This window comes from Lemur catta, unplaced genomic scaffold (genome assembly GCF_020740605.2).
Source record: "Lemur catta isolate mLemCat1 unplaced genomic scaffold, mLemCat1.pri scaffold_53_ctg1, whole genome shotgun sequence".
In the NCBI taxonomy this organism is placed as follows: domain Eukaryota; kingdom Metazoa; phylum Chordata; class Mammalia; order Primates; family Lemuridae; genus Lemur; species Lemur catta.
The window spans coordinates 1,075,106-1,096,416 of NW_025423858.1; the positions used below are offsets into that span (position 1 = coordinate 1,075,106).

Genomic DNA, 21,311 nt, shown 5'->3' on the forward strand with positions numbered 1-21,311 from the left:
TAAAGAAAATACCTGAGATTCCATTTCCCTCAGAGTCATTTCTGTTTCAGTTTGTGTGTAAAGTTGATTGGCCAGAATCCAACCTTGTAATTGTCTGGCATTCCGCTCTCCATATAGCTGCCTCTGACTCTCGTTGTACTTTTCTGCAAGCTAGAGATATAGTAAAGTTTTTGGTCTAATAGCATCAGGGAAAAAAGTCCAAAAAGTTAATTAAGAGTATAACCTTTAACAAAGCTGTGAAAAGCAAGAGCTTATGGAAGACAAGGACTTTTTTGTCTCAAGAATTACTCCAATTTTAATTGAATAAATGACAGCTAAATTCATCAAAGAACAACAATTTTAAATACACACATATATAGTACTGTGAAAAAAAATTTACAGAACATTAAACTAGTTTCATTAGAGTTTCAAAGCTATAGACCTTACTGTAATATAAAAATGCCGAAATTAACATTTTTATTAGTGATTAAACTCAACTTTCCCTTCATTGCTCCATGCAGAATGCATATACTGAACACTTATCAGATGCCAATATTTATAATAAGGAATTTTAGCTAAAAATGCCATAATTCATTTTTAAGATAACATTTTTCTTGTGTTTTAATCCTACATAACATATATTTTACCAAATTGATGTAAGCAATATTGTTGACATAAAGTTAATCTGGGGAAAGGACATGGTTGAAGTTCTGACTCGAGGGCGGGGGGGGTTGATGGGCGGGACATGGCAATATATATAACCTGGACTTTTATACTCACATAATAAGCTGAAATATAAAAAAAATAGAAAGTTTTACCGAAGATCAATTTACCTCAGACAAATAGTTTCTTAATATATTCATTTCTGCATTCAGTGTTTTGACAGACTCTTCAGCTTGTTGTTTCATTTCAACTTCTTTCCTGCATTCCTCTTCCTTTTTTCTTATCTCTTCTCGAGTGTTTTCATATAACAGATCAGCATTTCTTCTCTTCTCTCCTTCTTCTTTTAAGGTACATCTGCAATTAAATACACTTATCTTTTAAAATTAGTTTTTTGTAGAAAATACAAAGTCCACTTTATGATCTGTCTCTTCATATGTTGGTCTATTATCCTAATAAAATTTCCATGCTCTTGAATATTTTTCCTACTTCTCAGGTTTTTAATTTCTCATTTCAGTCTCTTCCAAAGGATATAAAGAGTACTGATGAAAGAACTATCTGCTAACTGATAAGTTTGTGTTACTAGTACCTCTGGTAAATATTATGGAAAAGAATACTGGCAATGATCCACTAAAGATACAAGTTGAAAGTTTCCTTGTTTTCACACAGTCATAATTACCCCTCAATTAGGGCAGATCATTTCAAGTTAACTAAGTTTTAAAAAGTCGCTGTTTATAAACAAGCTTAGACATTCAGTAGAAATAAATTGTCAACTTCATGACATATTGCAGGTATCCCTAACAATAATTTACCGTGTAGGAGAGCACCTTCCCATGTCTTTCACAGAACATGTATCTACAGATTACCATGATCCAGGAACAGCCTAAGGAGTCCAGTATCTATTACCCCACACCTTTTGCATTTCTTTGTTTGGTAACATGTTCAGTGTATCTTGCTCATTATTTTATATTTCATAAAAAATTTTAAAATCTGCTTTGGAACAAGAGAAGATCTAATATTTAATTAAATAACATAGGATAATATGTATTTTAACATAGAACTCTGAATTAACTTTATCTCTGTATGAGAGAGTGATGTTGAAGAAACAAATCCGTAATTATGTTCCATGTTACTTTTTGTTCCATGCATATTCAGAATAAAAGCATATAAAATTTTTAAAATTCATTCTGGGTTGAGAAAAATGGCCATTTCACATTCTGTTCAATTGTAAATTAATATGAAGTTTCTTGAGAAAAAAATATCAATATTGATCAAAGATCTTTCTTTAAAAGCTCCTATACTTTCACCAAAAATTCTACATTGAAGAAATTATTCAAAGTAAATAGTTAGAAATGTAGGAAAATATTTATATCAAAGCTGTTCCTTGTAGCATTGATTATAATACAGAAAATTTTAAAATTCAAAACATAATTTCTGGAATAATGAGATTTCCAAATTTTAGACTTCTATGTAGCCATTAGCATTAAGAAGTAAAAGAATATGCATTTGTTTATTAGTAGACATATTCACAGTTTATAACTTACTGTCTTACTTTGAAGAATTTCACACTCTACAACATCACAGATTTTACCCCTGTTAAACCCCAGAATGGAAGTAGCAATTACTCAAATTCCCCTGTAGATCTTTAGTGTGAAGTAAACAGTACATGCAAACATTTCTTTAAAACTAGGATGTCATACCTCAAAGTAGAGAGTTCACATTCCCATACGGCTTTTTCATAATTTAACTGTGACATTATTTTTTTGGCTTCATAGAGCTCATCTTGCAGAATGCTAACCTCGTTTTCCATTTTTCCAATTTTTATTGTGAGTCTTTCACACTCATTGCCTTTAAGTTCTACTAATCTTTGCTGGGAAAGAATGGCATCTTGCATTTTCAATAGGATAACAAAATCTGTATTAGGGAGAAAACAATAAAGATATAAAATACATGAGTACTTTTGGGATATAAAGGACTGCACATTTAACAGTCACTCATTCATACAATGAACAAATATATAGCGAGGGCCTGCAATGTGGAGGACCTTACACCCAGCTCTGAAGATAAAACAGATAAGACCTCTGTTCTTATTTAAATACTTTAAGTGTGGTCAGGAACAAAGACAATTATAAATTCAGATAGACGCTATAAGTAAAGAGAGTTCTATGAGCACTTAAGAAAAACTGATCTACACTGAGCCCAGCGAACTGTCTCTGAGGAAGGGATGGCAACACTGAAAAACAGAAGATGAAAGGAAGCAGTTGAGCAAAGGGAGAAGGAAAACATTCCAGCCACTCTACAGCCTGGGCTGAAGCTCCACTGCAATCTGCTTCCAGCCAAGTTGGAGGAACAGGTGCTGATTGACCTTCTTACCTGAAACAACCAGAACAAAATAGACAAGGCACATTAAACAACGATTTTCAGGACAGTGGACTTCAAGCAATGGAGACCATGATCCCCGAAAGAAAGGAAACAAGTGAGCTAAGCCTTATGAATGCCTCAGCTCTCTGCCTTGACAGACGTTCCAGGCCATGACTGAGGGAGGAAAAACCTCAGGTAGAGTCTCCCAGACTCCCCGAGTTGAGGTGATGAAGCTGAGAGTCTGGTAAAACCAAGGCAGAGAGAGATCACAGGACAGAACACTGGATAGGAGAGAATAGCACAGGGAAAGAAACCTGGAGACCTGCAGAGATCCCCTGTCGGGTATTTAGTAGAGTAACGAACAGTGCATGTGTGCTAGGAAACTACCTAAACCAAGGGTGGGGGGTGGGGAAAAGCTAAAAGAAATAGAGGAAACCATGCCTGGTGTTCACACAGAGCCAGGAAGAGTGGCCATTCCCATGAGCCAGGCTGGGAAAAAAATCATACTAGCAAAAAACAAGCAAATTAAAATTTTAAAAATATTTACAACTTCATCAAACAATGAAATACAGATAAAACTGGTAAAATCAAGAAAACCTATACACTGAAAACTATACAATATCACTGAAATAATTAAATTCCATTATATAATTGGAAAGATACCGTCTGGTGCCAGAACAATTGAATATCAATAACCAAAAATGAACTCAAAATGGAACCATAGATCCAAATATTAATATAAGCCCTAAAACTAGAAAACTTCCAGAAGAAAGCACAGTAGAAAGTCTTTGTGATCTTATGCTGGGCAAAGACATTTTAGACATGCTATGAAAATCAAAATCCATAATTGAACAAATAGATAAATTGGACTTCATTAAAACTATAAACTTTTTCTCTTTATAAGATACTACCAACAGAAAGAAAAGTTAAACCACAAACTGGGACAAAGTCCTTGCAGAAAAAAAAAAACAAAAACATTGTTAATAAAGTAAAAGTATCCAAAATATATTTTAAAAAACCTCCAAAAAGATAGTTCACAAAGAAGTCATACAGATGGCAAGTAAGCATATGGGAAGATGCTCAAGGTTATTAGTTATTAGGATAATGTATATTGAAACCATTGTGATATGCACAATACACACCCACCAGAATGCCTAAAATTTAAAAATTCTAAAAAATGGCACAACATGGTGTTTGTGGCAATACAGCGCAACCGGAACTGTCAGATACTGCTGATGGCAATGAAAAACTGTACAAATACTTTGGAAAACAATTGAGTAGTTTCTTAATAAAGGAATATAAAGGGGCATGAGGAGACTTTTGTGAGTGATGGATGTTAACTATCTTGACAGTGGTGATGGTTTAATGTCTCCATATGTGTCCAAAATTATCAAAATGTATATTTTATCTATGTCTTTATCATATATTAATTATGCTTCATGAAAGCCATTGATTAGAGCGACAAGCATCTAAGATGGTGGCTGGAACACAGAGAGAAAGAAGGGTAGAAAATTATGCAGTATAATGCTGGAGAATTGAGATCTTTAACCTTATAGCAATGAAAGGTGATAGCTGCGTTTTAAGCAAGGGAGGACCATGATGAGATCTGGAGTTTTCAAAATATATAATTATGGTTGAAGAGTAGACCACAGTTTGGGCAGCTAGGGTAGAAGGGAAAACAGTTTTAAGTGTATTCCAATATTCTAGGTGGGAGTTAATGGCAACCTGCCCTTGGCTATAGGTAGGAGGAGAAGCAGAGTCAACAAAAAGACCGGGCATGCCATTCACACAGAGAAAAACACAGTGGAATTATCATAACTCTTCAGCTGACAGTGCACAATATACATTAGTTCTAATTGTACATTAACATAAAGTATATTTCTGGGATGAACTCGTGACTATAGCACATCAGTGCTGTATGGTGCCGTGCTAAGCAATGGGTACATATATGTTACTTAGGATACGTAAGAAGGTCTTACATTTATACAATGGTTCTACCTTTACAATACATTCCAAGCTGTTCAACAAGCAAGATAAAATGCTGATAGTAAGAGGAAGGCAACTCACAATCCTCTGGGGCTGTTGCAGATGACCAAGTTAAGTCATCATGGTCACTCATAGACTGTATTTGTTCTTTCACCTACAAAATAAATAACACTGCTTCAATATGTCTCCAAATACTCATAGCATAAAAAAATGTACAGAAGTGCTAGTTATCCAACTTTTATATGAATAAAATCATAGGTTCTTCTAAAAGAAAGGGATTTTTGTTCGAAGGATACCTTTATCGATGATTACTGCTTCTTACCACTTTTTCAAAGCAAATGACTTTACAACAAAATGTCCACTATTTTCTTATTTTATGTTGTATAATACATATTCTAACAATATTTTTGATAATTTATTTTTAAATACCTTGTTCTTTTCATTAGGTGTTTTCTTTGCAGGCCTGGAAAAACACAAACAATTTCTTTCAGAGAAACAATAAATATATGAAATACAAAGAATAGCTAAAACTTTTGTATATATAAATGTCTAATTTTTATATGATAAAATTCATATGTAAATTTATTTCTCCTCTTCAAAATGTTACAGGTAATTATATTTACAGGCAATATAAAATATAATAATTTTTACAAGGAAGTTTAAATGATAGAAAGTAATATGAAGAGATACAGAAAATATATTAATAATATCATAACAAAGAATTAAATTTAGATCAAGCTTTCTGACATTCAAAACAAAAGGAAACACATCTTAGCTACATTATTTGATAGAAAGAAATCTATCAGGGTATTTTTATTGTGATTATTCTCCTTTTCACTAAAAACAAGCTTTTACTGGCACTGAAACCTATTTGGGAAATCATACTTATGTCCTTATATGAGGGAAACGTTTTTCTCATGATGGTATTAGCTAGCTCATTCCGAACTTATTATGCAGATACTATGCATTATTTTTAAGCACTGTGCATGTGGTAAACTCATTTTTGTCCTCACCATAATCCTGTGAGGTAGGTGACACATTAGGTATTTTATAAAGGAAGAAGCTAAGCACAGAAAGGCCACAGAACTTGCTCAAGCCCATAAAGCTTGTCCGTAGCAGACCCAGCATTCAAACCCAGGTTTCTGACTCCAAAGCATGGGTTTCCCCATGTGATGTGAAAGTAACATTTATTTTTAAGTGTTTTAAGTGAGATGATAGCAGAGGAAACAATATTATCATTCCATTTCTTTCCAAAATCATACATAATAATTTCTAAACCTTACAAATGTTTTCTTAAAAGGTTTTATACTCAACCAATTTTGGAAACCTATTTTAATAAACTAAACATTTATTTTTTCTACAGAACGTCATCAGCAAGCATTCATTTATCTATTCAACTGTTCATTCATGCATTCAACAAATACTTATTCAGCATGTAATACATGTGAATGACATTGTTGGTACAATGAAACTTTATTTTATACTTTAGAACTTTATAATCCAGAAGTAATAATCTGTGGTAGATCATAATAGTTTGCTTTTTTATTGTACATGAAGAAAGCCCTCCCCACAATCTAAATAATTATAAAGTTGACACATATACCTGATACTTTAGAGCACCTTACCAAATCGTAGGTATTTATTATGCTACTGGCAAAGGTACTGTAATATATACATGGTCAAAAAGGAATGTTTAAACTGTAATAAATATGCCTTAAGTGTCTGTGTGTTTTTACTACACTTTTTAAAAATCCTATCTATTACAGTTTAATTTTTAAGTCATCATTGGCATCTCTAATTCAATTAGAAAATTTCATTTCTGAACCAGTTCTGAAGAAATAACATCCTACTATAAAATCATACATGAATAGAACTTCTAAGGACAATTAGTTTACTACAAATGCTTAAAACGTAATGTATGAAGGTTTCTAGTGCTCAGACATGTAAACAAAATTAAATTTCCTTCTCTACTTGGTCATTTCCAACAGCATACAAATATATTCTCTAAAAGCTTCTAATTTAAAATAAAGAAATAAAACTCCCTTGAATCCCACATTCTTCTTCAGTTATTACCCATTTCTCCATTGCCTTTCCCAGGAAAATGTCACTCAAGAGCTGTCCATGCTGTCCACTACAGTCAGGGTTCCATGGTAACCATTTATTGAAACTGCTCCTTTCTTGAGCTACTTCACTTAGGACAATAGTCTCTAGTTCCATCCACTCTATAATAAATTACAACTAACTAAGGGGCACACACAGACACACAGGGAACTAAAAGTCATTGGAAATCAAGCAGGGGGAAATAGGGAAAGGGGCACAGACCGCCCTGAAGGGTATACTGAACACTGCTCAGAGGATACGGGCACACTCACAGCCCTGACTCAAGTTTTACAAAACCCACCCATGTAACGAAAACATTTGTACTCTCTTAATATTTTGAAATGAAAAATAATAATACTTAGCTTAAAATACAAAAAAAAAAAAAAAAGAAACTACTGCTCTACTCCTTGTCCAAGTTCACTTGTCCTCATCTTAATCAATCATTTCACAGCATGGATACAGTTGAGCATTCTCTAGTTTTGGCAGACAACACTATTCTATTTCCAGTAAAAGTAATCACTGCTGACATTCTTTTACAAGGACATAAAGGACTTATAGATTTTATGTTCCTTCATTCTATTTCACTTCAGGCGCTGTCATCATTCACACCTCCAGGTACTAAACTGGCCTGCGCATACACTGCTCATCACAGATTTGTTTGAGGTCTGTTTTTCATTTTCATTTTTCTTTACTTCCCTTATATGCAATGCAGGACCAGTACTTTAAAACAAACACATAAAAGAGATAATGTTTTCTAATAATTCTATTGACAATATATAAAAGGGAATTTTTTATAAACTTCTACATCTTCTCCATTTCAATTCACTTATTAATTTAAAAAAATATTATGAAGCACCAACAATATGCAAAGAAATACATATTCCTTGCTTCAAAAAAAAAGGTCAAATGCAGTTATGATACAATGTGATACACAAGACTGAATCTTTTTGAAAAGTTCTACATGAGCCCAGGGAAGGCTTCACAGAACAGACAAAATACATAAAAGAAGCTCACCAGGCAAAAAGTAGGAGAAAGCCAACCAACTTAAGGAAAGAATGTGAGTACCAAGATGAGGCACAGGGTGTCTAGGTGTTTCTTAGGAACTTGAAAGGAAAAGTGTAAAATACATAGAAGCAAATGCTGAGAGGTGAACGCTACGCTGACCTTGAATCCTACACTGAAAGCTGGGAGCTCACTGCCTACAAGAAATGATTCTTAGGCATAGGAGCAATAATTAGATTTGTGCTATATTTTTGGTTTTCTGTTTAAATATGACAATGTTTCACTTCAAAAGTTATAAAATAGCATGAAGCACACATAACATGAATGTAAGAAATCGGCAAATATCTTAGGGGAAATCCTTACTTTTAGAATACCTATATATCATTCTATATAGGATTTATAAATGGTAATATTGTGATGAATTATAATTTTGTTTGAAAATAAAATAATTTTTTGACTTTTATATACTTTTAGCCTAGCTAATTCTAATGTAAATAGTAAGATATACCAACAGAAAAGTGTATTTACTTTTTTGTGGAATAAACACATGTGTAAGAAAATCACTATCATATACGTATATGAATTTACAAAGAAACCAAAATTTCCCACAGGAGATTATGTTAGGAGTTGAGCATGAGCCTTTAAATATATCAAAAACAAAAACAAAAGTAACAGCTATAAAATGAATCATGTAGATAACTGTTCTGTTTAAGACTAAGCAGGCCAGAAAGAAAAGGGGGTTGGGGAGAAATCTTCCTGAGAGCAATTATCAAACAACTGCTCTTGACTCAAACTGCAAAATAAGTTTACGATTCTAGAATAACAAATAGTTTTCATTTTGAACATAGTTGATAGAAGGCTGATTTCAACACAAAATGTCTGGTCCTCACACTTAGAAAATGACTGATCTGTAGCCATGGTAACAAATAGCCACCCCCAAGTAGTTTTAAATCTAGTCAATCCATCAGTGACCACTGGCCTCATTCACCAATCAGTATCAGCCACTTGCTTCTGAGAGACAGCCAGTCAGACACAAACTCATTCCAATAAACATGCCTGGGAGTGCCCAGCACTCAACCACTGTGTCACTCAAATAACCATGCTAGTACAGATGATGTCAACCCACATATTCCTCTGAAAGGCTGCCAGTCCTTCAATGCCACTCTTCCCAAAACCCTGTGTAAGATCAGCAACTGCTCTGTCGGAAGAAACTGCCTCACCAGCATAGCTCTCTTACTAGAGAAAGCAATAAATTCCAACTTCATCTTCTTATTTCAGATATTGAAGGCTCACCATTCTTTGGAAAGAATTGTTAAGTCCATTAAAATTACCTCACTTATATTTTACTTTTCTTAATAAACACAAATGAAGTTTGCAATTCCTTTGATCTGTCTTACCATATGTAAAACAATCATCATTACAGTAAAAGAGTAAATACTGAGTAAACACATTATTGGGCTTTTCTCCCTAAATGAAAACAAATAAATATACAGAATATAGCTTATTAAAGTGTACGTAAGAATTCAAAAATGCATAACCGCTAGGTAAAGTTGTCACAATGAACCCATGTCACACTTTTAAATGAGATTTAGTCTAATGATTAAAACAATACCCACAGGGTAAACTCCATACACTCAGTTAATACAAGTGTATGGAGTAGATCCTTATGACATTACATGCTAGGCTGTTTTCCAGACACAGGGGTATGGCAGTGAACATGCAAAAGTCCTATCATGAGAGTGAAGGAAACACACAATGACAGTAAACAGAAAAGCTGGGCAAACTGCATCATATGTTAGAGGAGAAAAGGTAAAGCAGGATAATGAAATGTTTATGTGTCGGAGAAGAGGCATGGTGGAAATGTTAGCATGTCTAGAAAAAGCCTTGCTGAGAAAACAGTTGTTAAGGAAAGAACTGAAGAAATAGACAAAAGGAGGCCAGAAAGATTTCTGAGGAAAACCATTTAAAATAGACAGAACTGCCAAGTACAGAGGTGTGCCTGTAGAGTTTAAGGAATAGTGAGAAGTTCAATGACGCAGTAGCAGAGCTAAAGGGATTTAAAAAAATGGAAAATTAAGGCAGAGGGACTAAAGATCAGATCATGTGCTTCCTTTTAGGTATTAAGAAGAATGGTGACATATACTCTGACTGAAATGGGAGGCAATTGGGATGTTCTGAGCAGAGGAATGACATCCTCTGACTTGTTTTAATATGAGCACTGGGTTAAGCATTGATGGAAAGAGGACTAGAAAAAAAAGACCATTTAGGAGTGCGTTACACTCATCTAGACAGCAGATGGTGGTGGCTTAGACATTGGTGGTGGCTTCACCAATCTGTGAATGGTTTCTGCATCTATTTTGAAGGAAGACCTGACAAGATTTGCTGACAGATTTGGTATGAGATGTCAGAGACAGAGAGGGAGAAAAAAAGAGAGAATGAGAGAGAGAGAGATGTCAAGGATTACACCAAGGTTTTTGCCAGAGTAACTGAAAGAGTTCCCATTAACTCCAGTAGGAAAGACTCCATGATGAGGGTGAGGTATAAGAAAGAACATCAATAGCTCAATTTTGGACCTCGTAAGCTGTGATACCTAATAGCTAACCAAAGAGGGAGGTCAAGTAGGCAGTTTTGTCTATAGGTCTGGAATTAAGAAAATCATTAGCACACACAAGGTAGTAAAAGTCATGAGAAAGAAGCCTGAGGACTGAGCCCTGGGACACTTTAATGTGCGAAAGGTGGGGTGTGAGGATGAACACACAAAACAGACTAAGATGGATGAACTAGAAAAGAAGGAGGAAAAACCAGGTGAGTGAGTGATATACTGAAAGTCAAGGGTAAAAGGGATTATGGAGGAGAGAGTTTTTCACTGGAGAAAAGATTGCTGACAGAGTGAGTAAAATGAGGTCTCAGAAATTATATCTAGATTTATTAAAGTGAAAATCAGTGGGAACTTTGAGAAAACCAATTTTGCACTAGAGGTGGGAGTGAAAATTGCTGGAATGAGTTCAAGAGTGAATGGCAAAGAAATTCAAGTCCATGTGCAGACACTAGGCAGTTTTTTCAAGGCCATCATACCTAAGTGGCATGATCATGGACGCTCTAATGTTCTTCTTGTTTAGCTATATATTTCAATCACTATAAAATAATTATATAGTATATTTTCACACTTTAAATGTTTCCAAATTGTATACATATGGCATTTTAAAAAACGCCAGACCAAGGTATTAAAGAATAAATTCACAAAAATTATAGAATTACAAGATCCTATGAACATTTCTAGATCATATAAGCTGATTTTTGCTTATACTTTTGCCCATACTTATAAAAAAGACCATAGAAACACCAAAACATTCAAAAGTAGTATTTTTGCCTTTAGAAACATCATCCAATTGCAGGATATTTTATACTCATCAAATATAGAAAGCAATCACTCATACTAAAATACTGATTCAAGGACAGGAATAAAAGGGGTAAATGCACAAAATAATCTCATTTTTAAACTGAATGTTTGTAACATATAAAGTCACTGTAGAAAATACGGTATGATGCATATTGACATATATTTAAAAGGAAGGTTAATGCCATGAATTCAGGCTATCTTTACAAAGAAGATTCACCACATTAGCAGCACCTTGGTGTTGGCACGGGGGTCAGCAAATTAGTGTCTTGGGGCCAAGTCAAGCCCGCTGCCTGTTTTCATAAGTAAAGTTTAATTGGGACACCACCATGTCTATTTATTTACTGTCTATCACAGTTTGTGGACTACAATGAACAGAGGCCCTGTGGTTCAAAAAGCCTAAATCATTTACTATCTGGCTTTCTACAGAATGAGGTGGCCAATACCTGGTTAGTAGATTAAAGATCCTTTGATGTATTTTAGTAAGTTTTACCCAAAATATGAAAATGTTTATATGGGATATGGATATGCAATCCCTTGGCAATATCTGGATTAATGTGAGGATCCAGCAGGTGAGCACTCATGCATTGAGAACAAAACCCCAACAAATCAATAATTAGCAATTCTGTTGGGAACAAGGTAGAGCTGCAGTGTAGCATGCAGCATCCTTTTGAACCTCAGCAGATATTACAAGAATTCTAACATAATTTGCTTAAGATGTGTCATCAAACTATATGCTTTAAATATCCATCAATTGTGAAGTAATCAGTACACTACAGATCTAACTTTGTTGTTTAAATGGTTGCATATGACATTATTATATGGACATGACAATGTAACTATTTCCTTCTTGATTGGTATGTAGACTACCTCGAAGTTTTTGAGATGATGATGTTACAGTAACTATCTTTAACATGCATATACATGTATGCACGTAACACACTTGTATAAATATTCTGAACACACATATATTATAGATCTTTGACATACATAGGCTATCTATTTTATGAATATATTGGCTTCTTGTATGTTATATACAATATAGAATAAATGTCCTTAACTCGTATGTGTTTACATGTGTTTCTACAAGTCATGTTTTCCTGCAGCATCTAGTCCCAGATCCTAAGTTCCTGGTAGGCCAAAGGAGTGACATATTTGAAGTGTTGATACATGCTACTAAATTACACTTCAAAAAGGATTTGTCAATTTTATTTACCAACAGTGTATCAAAATGCATTTTCCTCACATTTGCCAACACTGCTAATCTTTTAATAAAATGCCAGTATCATTGGAAAATATGTTACATCATTAATGCACATTTTTCTGATCACCGAGCAAGGCTGAATATACCTACAGAAAGCATAAAATTTGTTAATCATGAATATTAGTCCAATTAGAATTAATTGTATAGCACAATAAAATTATCTACTGTTAAATATTGCTACAGGCTTACCTATCACACACTTCATTCTCCATCCTAGGAAATTGCCAACTGTCAGTTTTTCTACTCTTTCTTTCTTGAAGTAATGCGTCATTGTCACTGTCATCACCAGCACCATCACATAGGTTTTCTGATGCTGCCATTTTATTGCTTTTGTGCTTCTCCTTTTCTTCAACCTTTAATGAAAGCTTGATAGTACGAATAATTGTTATTACCTTATCAATAAAAATAACTTTTTCTCTTTTCATTGATTTTATCCCTTGACTCACCTTAACTGTCATATTTTTAATCATTAAATATTGTGTGCTTACTTGAATATTATTGTACATAATTACCATATAATTATAATTATTATGGTATTATTGAAATTTTTATAAAGTCTACTTCATTTCTGTTTGAGTGAATGAAACAGAATTTTCCCAAATTTCTAAAAGGGCCCTTCTTAATTTTTTGCTGTTATTCACATCCACTCTTCTCTGGATAATAGGAATTTCCACCCCCATTTGACTGGCAGAGACAGAAAGAAAAAGACAAAGACATAAATCACGTCTTCTTCTGTCTTATCACCTGGATTTTACGTTAAATGGCCAGATTTAGAGGATGCAATATTGTAAGGCTTCAGGAACAGAGAGAAAGCTTTCCCTTTTCTGCACCAAGTTAATCTTTTGACGCTGCCGTTTATCATTCTTTTTTCATTTGGATAGAGAAATATCAAAAGACGAAGATACACACAAATGTATATGAACCAAGTTTGTCACCACACAAGGAGCAGAGTGCAAGTGCTCAGTTGCTGGTGTGGAGTCCTGAAAAATGAGATGCTTCCCAAATTTCACATTCAGTAGCCATACAATTTTACAGTTGGAGGATGTACAGTATAAAGTAATTATCTATTTTAGCTCCTTCACCTACTGATAACTGGAGTAAAACCGAGAAAGATTAAATGATTCATTCAAAGCTCCTAAAGTGGCATTACCTAGCAATTTCTGACAAAAAAAGAAAAAGAGATAGTGGAATTGCATCATGCTGAATCAGGTAAATTACAAGATTAAACTAGTCAAAAACTAGTCAGATAAATTAACTGTCTGACTTTGGCAAAATAACTAAATGCCTTAATTGGGGGGCAGGCCTCATCTACATCGACATTTAAAAAAGAGTATCTCTAGATTTTTGTGTAGCTTTAAAACTCAACATACAGAACTCACCTTTCCATTTTGGAGTCAAATACTGTATTTTTGGCTGGGGATTTTTCTACTCATATGATCAAATCATACTTGTCAAATCTTATACCATATTTGCAACATAATGTAAATTCTGATTTCACAAACATTTGAGAGTGGCGATTTTAAAAGCTATGTGGAACTATATATGTTTCTGGTCAATAATATTTAAAGTGGTTATGATGGAATTTTAAGTTCCAACAGTTTGAATCAAATAGATGAATCTTGCACACATAAAAGCACATTAAACAGATTCACTTGGCTGGGCATATTTGTTGCAAATCTCAAGGTTAGACACATATTTATCTCTTCTCAGTCACTGCTTCCTTCCCACTGTATTTTCATTTTATTGTTCAAATCAATGCAATTCATCTTTAAGTCACTAGGGGGTGAAAAAATCCTAGACCTTACTACATACTTTTATTAACTTATTTTACATTTATTCTTGTTGAGATGATATGGCATATGAATGAATTAGCTTCCCAGTCCTTAGGCCACTTGGAAGACTGGAGATGGAGAAACAGGTTGATTAAGGAATAATGATTATGAAAAAAATATTCTGAACTCCTATCATTTACATAACAGATAAAATCTATTTCTATATACAATTATATCTTTAGATAACTCCATCTTACCCATGAACTTTTATAAGTAGAAAATCAGAATGGATCAGGCAATTGATGAAGAGAAAGTAGAAAGGGTAGCACTTAAGTACTTTTTCTAAAGATTGCTAACTGGGGAGTGTCACACTTTTAATTATTAGGATCCAAAATCAACACACCAATTAGAAAGAAAAGGAATTTCTTAAATGTTAATTCAAATGATATACCATAAGATGATAATGTCACGAATCTAGATGGACAATCTGCTTAAGACTAGTTCTAATATAGTCTTGTTAGAAGAGAAGTTTCAGAGACAGGGCTGAGATCACATGTGGGGACTTGCAAAGTGGGAGCAGATGTTACAGTAAATAACCCTTAGACAGGAGCTGACTAGAGGGGCTGTTAACCATAGGCAAGAACCAGCTTCAGCTGGCTTGTCATTATGATTTCTCTCATTTTACATGAACTTAGGCCAATTATTACTGGAGTTTTACAATTGCTCCACCCTTGAAATCACCATGATGGCTCAAAGACAGCCATATACAGTATTAAAATGAGAGCAAACCCAATTTTAGGAATTACTACCCAAATTCATAGCAAAAGTCAGCCCCTTACTCATAAATACTCCTCCCCTCGATTAATAAGACTTCAGAACACCAAAAACCTCTTCCTCCTGATGCAGATGCTCTTTTCAAAGCCTGCCCACTCTCTTACTCTTGAGAGAGTGCACTGTTGCTTTCAATCATTCAATATAAAGCTTCCTGCTTGACTTTCATGGTCCATCCTAAAATTCTTTTCCTGATTAACACCAAGAACTTGGAAAAAACCTCCATTCAGAGGCCACTAACAGTCTAAAGTCTCCTAATGACAGTGAATTTAAAAATATAATAACATTTCATGATTTCCCACATTAAAACAAGTTAGAAAGTTGTTTGTACCCTAACACCAAAGGACCCCTTCTTAAAGATATGAGTCCCTTAACAGACAGTACAGATGACTTTATGACCCTATTCTCACCCTGGACATAGATGATGAAGTCAATTAGAGACCACAAGGCAGAAGAAATCTTTAACCGTGGCATTAATGATTGATAACATAAAACTGAAAATTCTGAACCACTGGCAATGGTTACTCCTTTGACATGAATACAACTCAGTGGTCATCACTCTTAAATTACTCATAATTTCTATTGCTTATAATTCAATATTTGATGTCACCCTCTTTATCATGTAAGGAAGTTGTAAAAATGGAAGAGTAAACAAAATTTGGAAAAACATATGCCTCAACTCCAAGGTAAACATCAGCTATAAGTTATTAGAGATTGTAAGAATATTTTCAGTTGCATAACTACTTTAAATGGGGGTAGGTAAACTCATAACTAATGAGCGCATAGCACACTGTATGGGGGATGGGCACACTTGTAGCTCTGGCTTGGGCAATGCAAAGGCATTACACATAACCAAAATGTTTGTAGACCTATAATATTCTGAAATTTTTTTGAAAAATGAAAATAAATAAATAAATTGGAAAAATAAAAATATAAATAAATAAAATTATAAAATAGTAAATGATTATTTACTCTAACAGGTTAGTGCAAAATGATGTTATTAAAATGAAGAAAATTATGTTAAACCAGAAATTTAAATTTAAATCTTTACATACCGGTGGCTGGTTATTTTCACTTCCTTCATGACTCTCTTGCTCATTCTCTGATGTCACTTCTAGGTCTTCTTCTGCTAAAAAATCCATACATTGAATTAAATTGGATTAGTTAGAAGAGTGAGGTAAAAGACAGTCTTTATAGAAATAGATAGAAAATAAAATTTTCATTGTATAAATTTAGAGTTTAAATGAAGCTAAATCTATGATGAAATACTTACTTCTTTAAGAAATATTTCTAATTAAAAAAAGAAAAAAAACCCAAGCTTCAAGAAACCACTTGGGGAGACACCTGGTCCAAGGCATACAACATCTCAAAGATTCACTCACAAATTCTATTAACTATTAGCTATGTCTGTTAACTGAAGAGGAAAGTGGCCATAGATCTGTGTGAACATGCTGATTGATGAGGGGAAAAGGGATCATTAATCAGCGGAGAAAGTCATGACCCTGAGAGGGTAACCATCAAAACTGATGGGAGAATGCTACAGCATATCTGTAACACAACCCAGCAGAATTATTTGTACCATTATACTATAATTAGTTATCATGTTCTTCAATTTGTCCCACGATTTAGAAGTACTCAGCTGCAATGCAGTTGAGAGCATAATTCATCTTTCATCGGAAAAACTATTCTGAACTGATCAGCTTGGATTCATTTGTAGAATGCTAGTTAATGAAAATATTCACCTTTTTCATTAGTTATATGGGCTATTGGTATGCCTACATTTCTTGTATCCTCTGGGTTAGTCATCTTAAACTTTCTTGATACACACACATACAAAAAGCCTTAACACCACATCTAAGAAACAATGTATAATAAATTTTCTATATTGAAATAACAATTTTAGTATTCAAGGATGAACTCTGTAATTTTTTTTCTTTTTAAAATTAGTTTGGTTACCAAGTAGTCTTTAAAAGTCTTTTATGAAACAATTACCTTACCAAAAATTTAGCTATCTTAAAAAAGCGGCTGATGCTTCTATATTCAAATTAATCTCATTTGATTAACTAATATTAATGCAACATGTATATTTGCTGTCTGACAGCTATGGGGAGGAAAAATAAATTACTATTGTTCACCCCAATTCTAGCACTCCCTCCTGCTTCCACTAACCTTTAAAGTAGCAAGAATCTAAGCTTCTGTTTGAGTGTAAATATAATGAAGTCATCTGAAGTGCTCCCAAGTTTCCTCATCAACTCCAAAATCACCTTCCTAACTTCTTTCATTCCTCCCTCCTTCACCCCTCACAATCTTTCTTCCTTTACAGCAGTCATGTAGAGATCTGTGCCCCTTATTCTCCTCCTTCAACATCTTTGATTTATTATTCCCACCACATCTTTCCTCTTCATTTAGCGGTAGTACCTCACATCTCTAATTTCTCCTTCCTCATCACTTGGCTCCTTCCCCTCTGGCTACAAACATGCTCAGAAATGATAACAAAATAATGTTTCCCCCTGATCCTGTAGCGTCTTAAACTGTTATCCAATGGCTCTTCTTCCAGATTTCTCTAAAAAGAAGTCTATACCCAAGGCCCACCAGCAGGAGCATCAGCTGAGAAGTTACTAGAAATGCAGAATCCCAGAGCTGCTGACTCAGAATGTGCATTTTTAACACAGCTGATTGATGAAAGTTTGAGACGCTCTGGTCTACACTGAGTGTACTTCCACATTCCTCTACCTGAACTGACCCTTTTGGAATCTAGCCTCATGTTCCTCCCTATCATGTCCCCACAAATGAAATTGTATTACAAGTCATAATGTTTCTAATGGGCTGCTTATCAGCCTCTATCTTCCCTCATCTCTCAATAACTGACCCTATTCTCTTCTTCTCTCCAAAGTTTTTATCTTGAGCAGTACTAATTCTACCCTATGAAGTAAGAACATTTCAAACCACATTAAATTATGCATGTGTACAGCTGACCACATATGCTTCTATTCCTCTATCGTATAGAAAAGATAGTGCTGCAGGTTTAGGTGCCTCAATCCTTAGTGCCTTCCCAACAGTGAGGGAGATAAGAAGAGTGAGAAATGTTTGCTATACTTCTCTGACACACTCTGGTATTGGAAGCTCACTTTATATGCTTCCCACATTTCAAACACTCTGCTCTTCCTTTTTCTGAAGAATTATTTTATTTGACCACCCTCCATTACATATGCCTGCTTCTTGATGCTTGATGATATTCTTTGGATTTTAGAATGTATCAGTGTACATGTTTTTAAATAAACAGTCTGTTAAATGATTTTCTTTTAATAAAATATGGTTCTTACCTTCTACTTGTCCATTTATGGTGTATTCTTGTTTGTGAACTGCAGCCCACCGTAAATCACCACCATACTTCTGTGGGAGATTCGTGGAGACATTCTGTTAAAATTAATATCAATAATAAGTTTCAATTAAAAAATAAAAATAATGAATTCCATCAAAATTTTCCAATCATATTCTTAAAACTACCTGAATTTCCTATTGTAAAGGCAATTAGACTTAAAAATAAGAGAATTATGTATTGAAAAACCAAAACATTTGTACAGGGAACTTCACAAATGTTATCCAGCTCAAGGTTACCTTTTATCTATTTCTGGCTATTGACTCTGAAAACCAAGAATGGAGGAAAAAGGCAATATAGTCACAGACAAAATATTAATGGGTATGCACATTTCAACAAGGAAGTAACTTCAAAATACCTGATTGTACTTTACAATCCCCACCAAAAATAAGAAGAGTATTTAATATATATACATACATACAATACACCTACTATAATAATTACATAATTAAATATTTAGAATAATTTTAACCTTCGAAATGTTTAGTGTTAAAATAAGATACTTAGCATGATAACAAACATCAGAGTATGTCAAGTTCAGGAAGAACAGCACATTTAACAAGCTGCATCATTTTGGAAACAAGGGCTTGCAAATATCTAAATATTTTTTAATAAAGTTTTTACTGATAGTATAAACGGATGAATAAAATGATGGAGTAGTAAAAAAACATATCTTTATGTCATATTTCAATAAAACCAAGGAAATGTTACACATGTACAAGGTAAAGCAAACAAATATTAGAGATACACAAAGTAAAGTATATGTAACTCTTTCCCAATTAAAAAGAAAACCGCAAAAAAGAATAGCAAACCTTAATGAAGAGAGAATTATAAGAATATTTATTCATAAAGCATCTAAATGGTGCTGGACACTTATTTGTACATTTTTTCTATACTTAATAATAATTGAGTAGGATGGTGGTTGTCCCATTTCCTGCTTCCTGGTCATTCCAGGATGTTAAGGGTAAAATGAAGAGATGTGATCCACTCATCTCTCCATCCAGAATGTCCTCCTCCTAGACTTTCACGTAGCTTGCTCATTCCTAGTCATGTGAAAGTCGGCGATGTAAATGTCACCCTCAGAAAGATATTCTCTGACTACAGAATTCTATTCACATTTCCATCCCCATCCTAACTACAAACTACCTCAATATTTTCTAACCAGTCTCTGTTTTCCTTATATGCAGAACTTATAATGACCTATAGCTCTTTGTTGTTTACTTATTTTTCTCTTCCTACCCCTATAGCATATTCCCTCATCTTGTATATTCAGTGTCTTACTTCCCAGCATGTAGTTGGTACTCAATAACAGACATTTAATCAACGTCAAAACATGTAAAATCCCATCAGGAAGGTCTCAAGCATCAAATCACTATATTCCCACAGGACATCTCTGGTAATAGTCTGCTGAGAAACTGAACATAACCAAAATTAGGAATCCATATGCTTGCTATAACTTCCATTCTTTTCTTAGGACTACTGCCTTCTGGTTTGCAAAAAGTACCTTCAGCATTCATTAAGTTAGTGAGTATCAGTGTAATCATTTGGTCCCTCATTTGTATAAACACTCTCTCCAGTTTACAAAATGTTTTTATGTTTCTTACCACATTTGTTCATTGCGCGTACTTAAGGAATAGATGTTAGTACCATATTTATGAAGAAGGTCACTGATATCTGAATAGGATAAATCATTCATTTTTTTCAAGATTGCATGGCTACTAAGCGACAGCACCAGGACACTAACATGTCTTCTGGCTTCCACTCAGTGCTGGTACCACTGTGCAGCAGCTGTTCTATCATCAGACCCTTCCCATATCTTTCCACAGTTGTCACTTCAATGTACACTGTCATTATATTATGCTGACACTAGTACAAACATGGATGCCACAAAAATATCCAATGGCTTCTATTTTTAAAAATGAATTCTACTTATTAAAACACCACTAAACTGAACTGTTGTTACTATAGTCCTACATATTTACTGTTCCCATACTTTTCCTTGTCTGGAAATGTTGTTTGCAGATCTATACTTAACAACCCAATTATACGAACACCTTCAAGTTGCAGATATTATCTTTTTAAGTTCCACGTTGGAAAAGACAATCGTTGAAACAGTTTCTCTCTGAGTATCATTAGGACTTTTACACACCCACATATAACATAGAATGATTCATTTGATCATAAGTTGACCTGGAATAATTCTTTTGTTGTAGAAAAACCTAAGTTGAGAACCCAAACTGATTCCTTTTCTAAGCTTTATTTTGTTGCACTATACTATAGTAGCTTCTTAAATGAATCCCACAGGTGAGAAGAATTGTACTATGCAATAACCAATTTGTTAATTGTGAGCTGAAAATACAAGAAACTAACTCTTTACAGGTATAAACAGAGGTGAGAACATAAAGTCTAAACATTTCCTTTTAGGTTCTAACATCATTTGATACTTATATTTTAAAATAACAACAACAATAGACAGTACCTCCAAATCCTGAGGTGATTCTGCACCTTCATTTTTTCCAGGCTTTAATGCAGACATCTTGTCTATAAAATGGTATTCACAGATACACTCATGAGAACATT

The 21,311-nt window shown here is 34.1% G+C and overlaps 1 protein-coding gene and 1 long non-coding RNA gene across 2 annotated transcripts in view; both read right to left on the minus strand.

Annotated features, from left to right (window-relative positions):
* The window catches only part of LOC123629840 (ankyrin repeat domain-containing protein 26-like), a 46,110-nt gene extending 33,003 nt beyond the window's left edge, over nucleotides 1–13,107 (minus strand). The window contains exons 1-6 of the mRNA XM_045539220.1: nucleotides 12,939–13,107; nucleotides 5,416–5,449; nucleotides 5,068–5,140; nucleotides 2,340–2,553; nucleotides 813–996; nucleotides 13–150 (exon numbers count right to left, since the gene is read on the minus strand). Of these exons, the coding sequence (XP_045395176.1) occupies nucleotides 13–150; nucleotides 813–996; nucleotides 2,340–2,553; nucleotides 5,068–5,140; nucleotides 5,416–5,449; nucleotides 12,939–13,069 (774 nt within the window). The 5' untranslated portion in view covers nucleotides 13,070–13,107. The remainder of the gene's footprint in view (nucleotides 1–12; nucleotides 151–812; nucleotides 997–2,339; nucleotides 2,554–5,067; nucleotides 5,141–5,415; nucleotides 5,450–12,938) is intronic.
* Nucleotides 13,108–16,441: 3,334 nt separating this feature from the next.
* LOC123629845 lies at nucleotides 16,442–21,247 on the minus strand. The gene is made up of 3 exons (XR_006732316.1): nucleotides 21,211–21,247; nucleotides 18,676–18,769; nucleotides 16,442–16,481 (listed from the first exon to the last, which is right to left on the minus strand). It is a non-coding gene; the product is annotated as an uncharacterized LOC123629845 (long non-coding RNA).
* Between the last annotated feature and the right edge of the window lie 64 nt (nucleotides 21,248–21,311).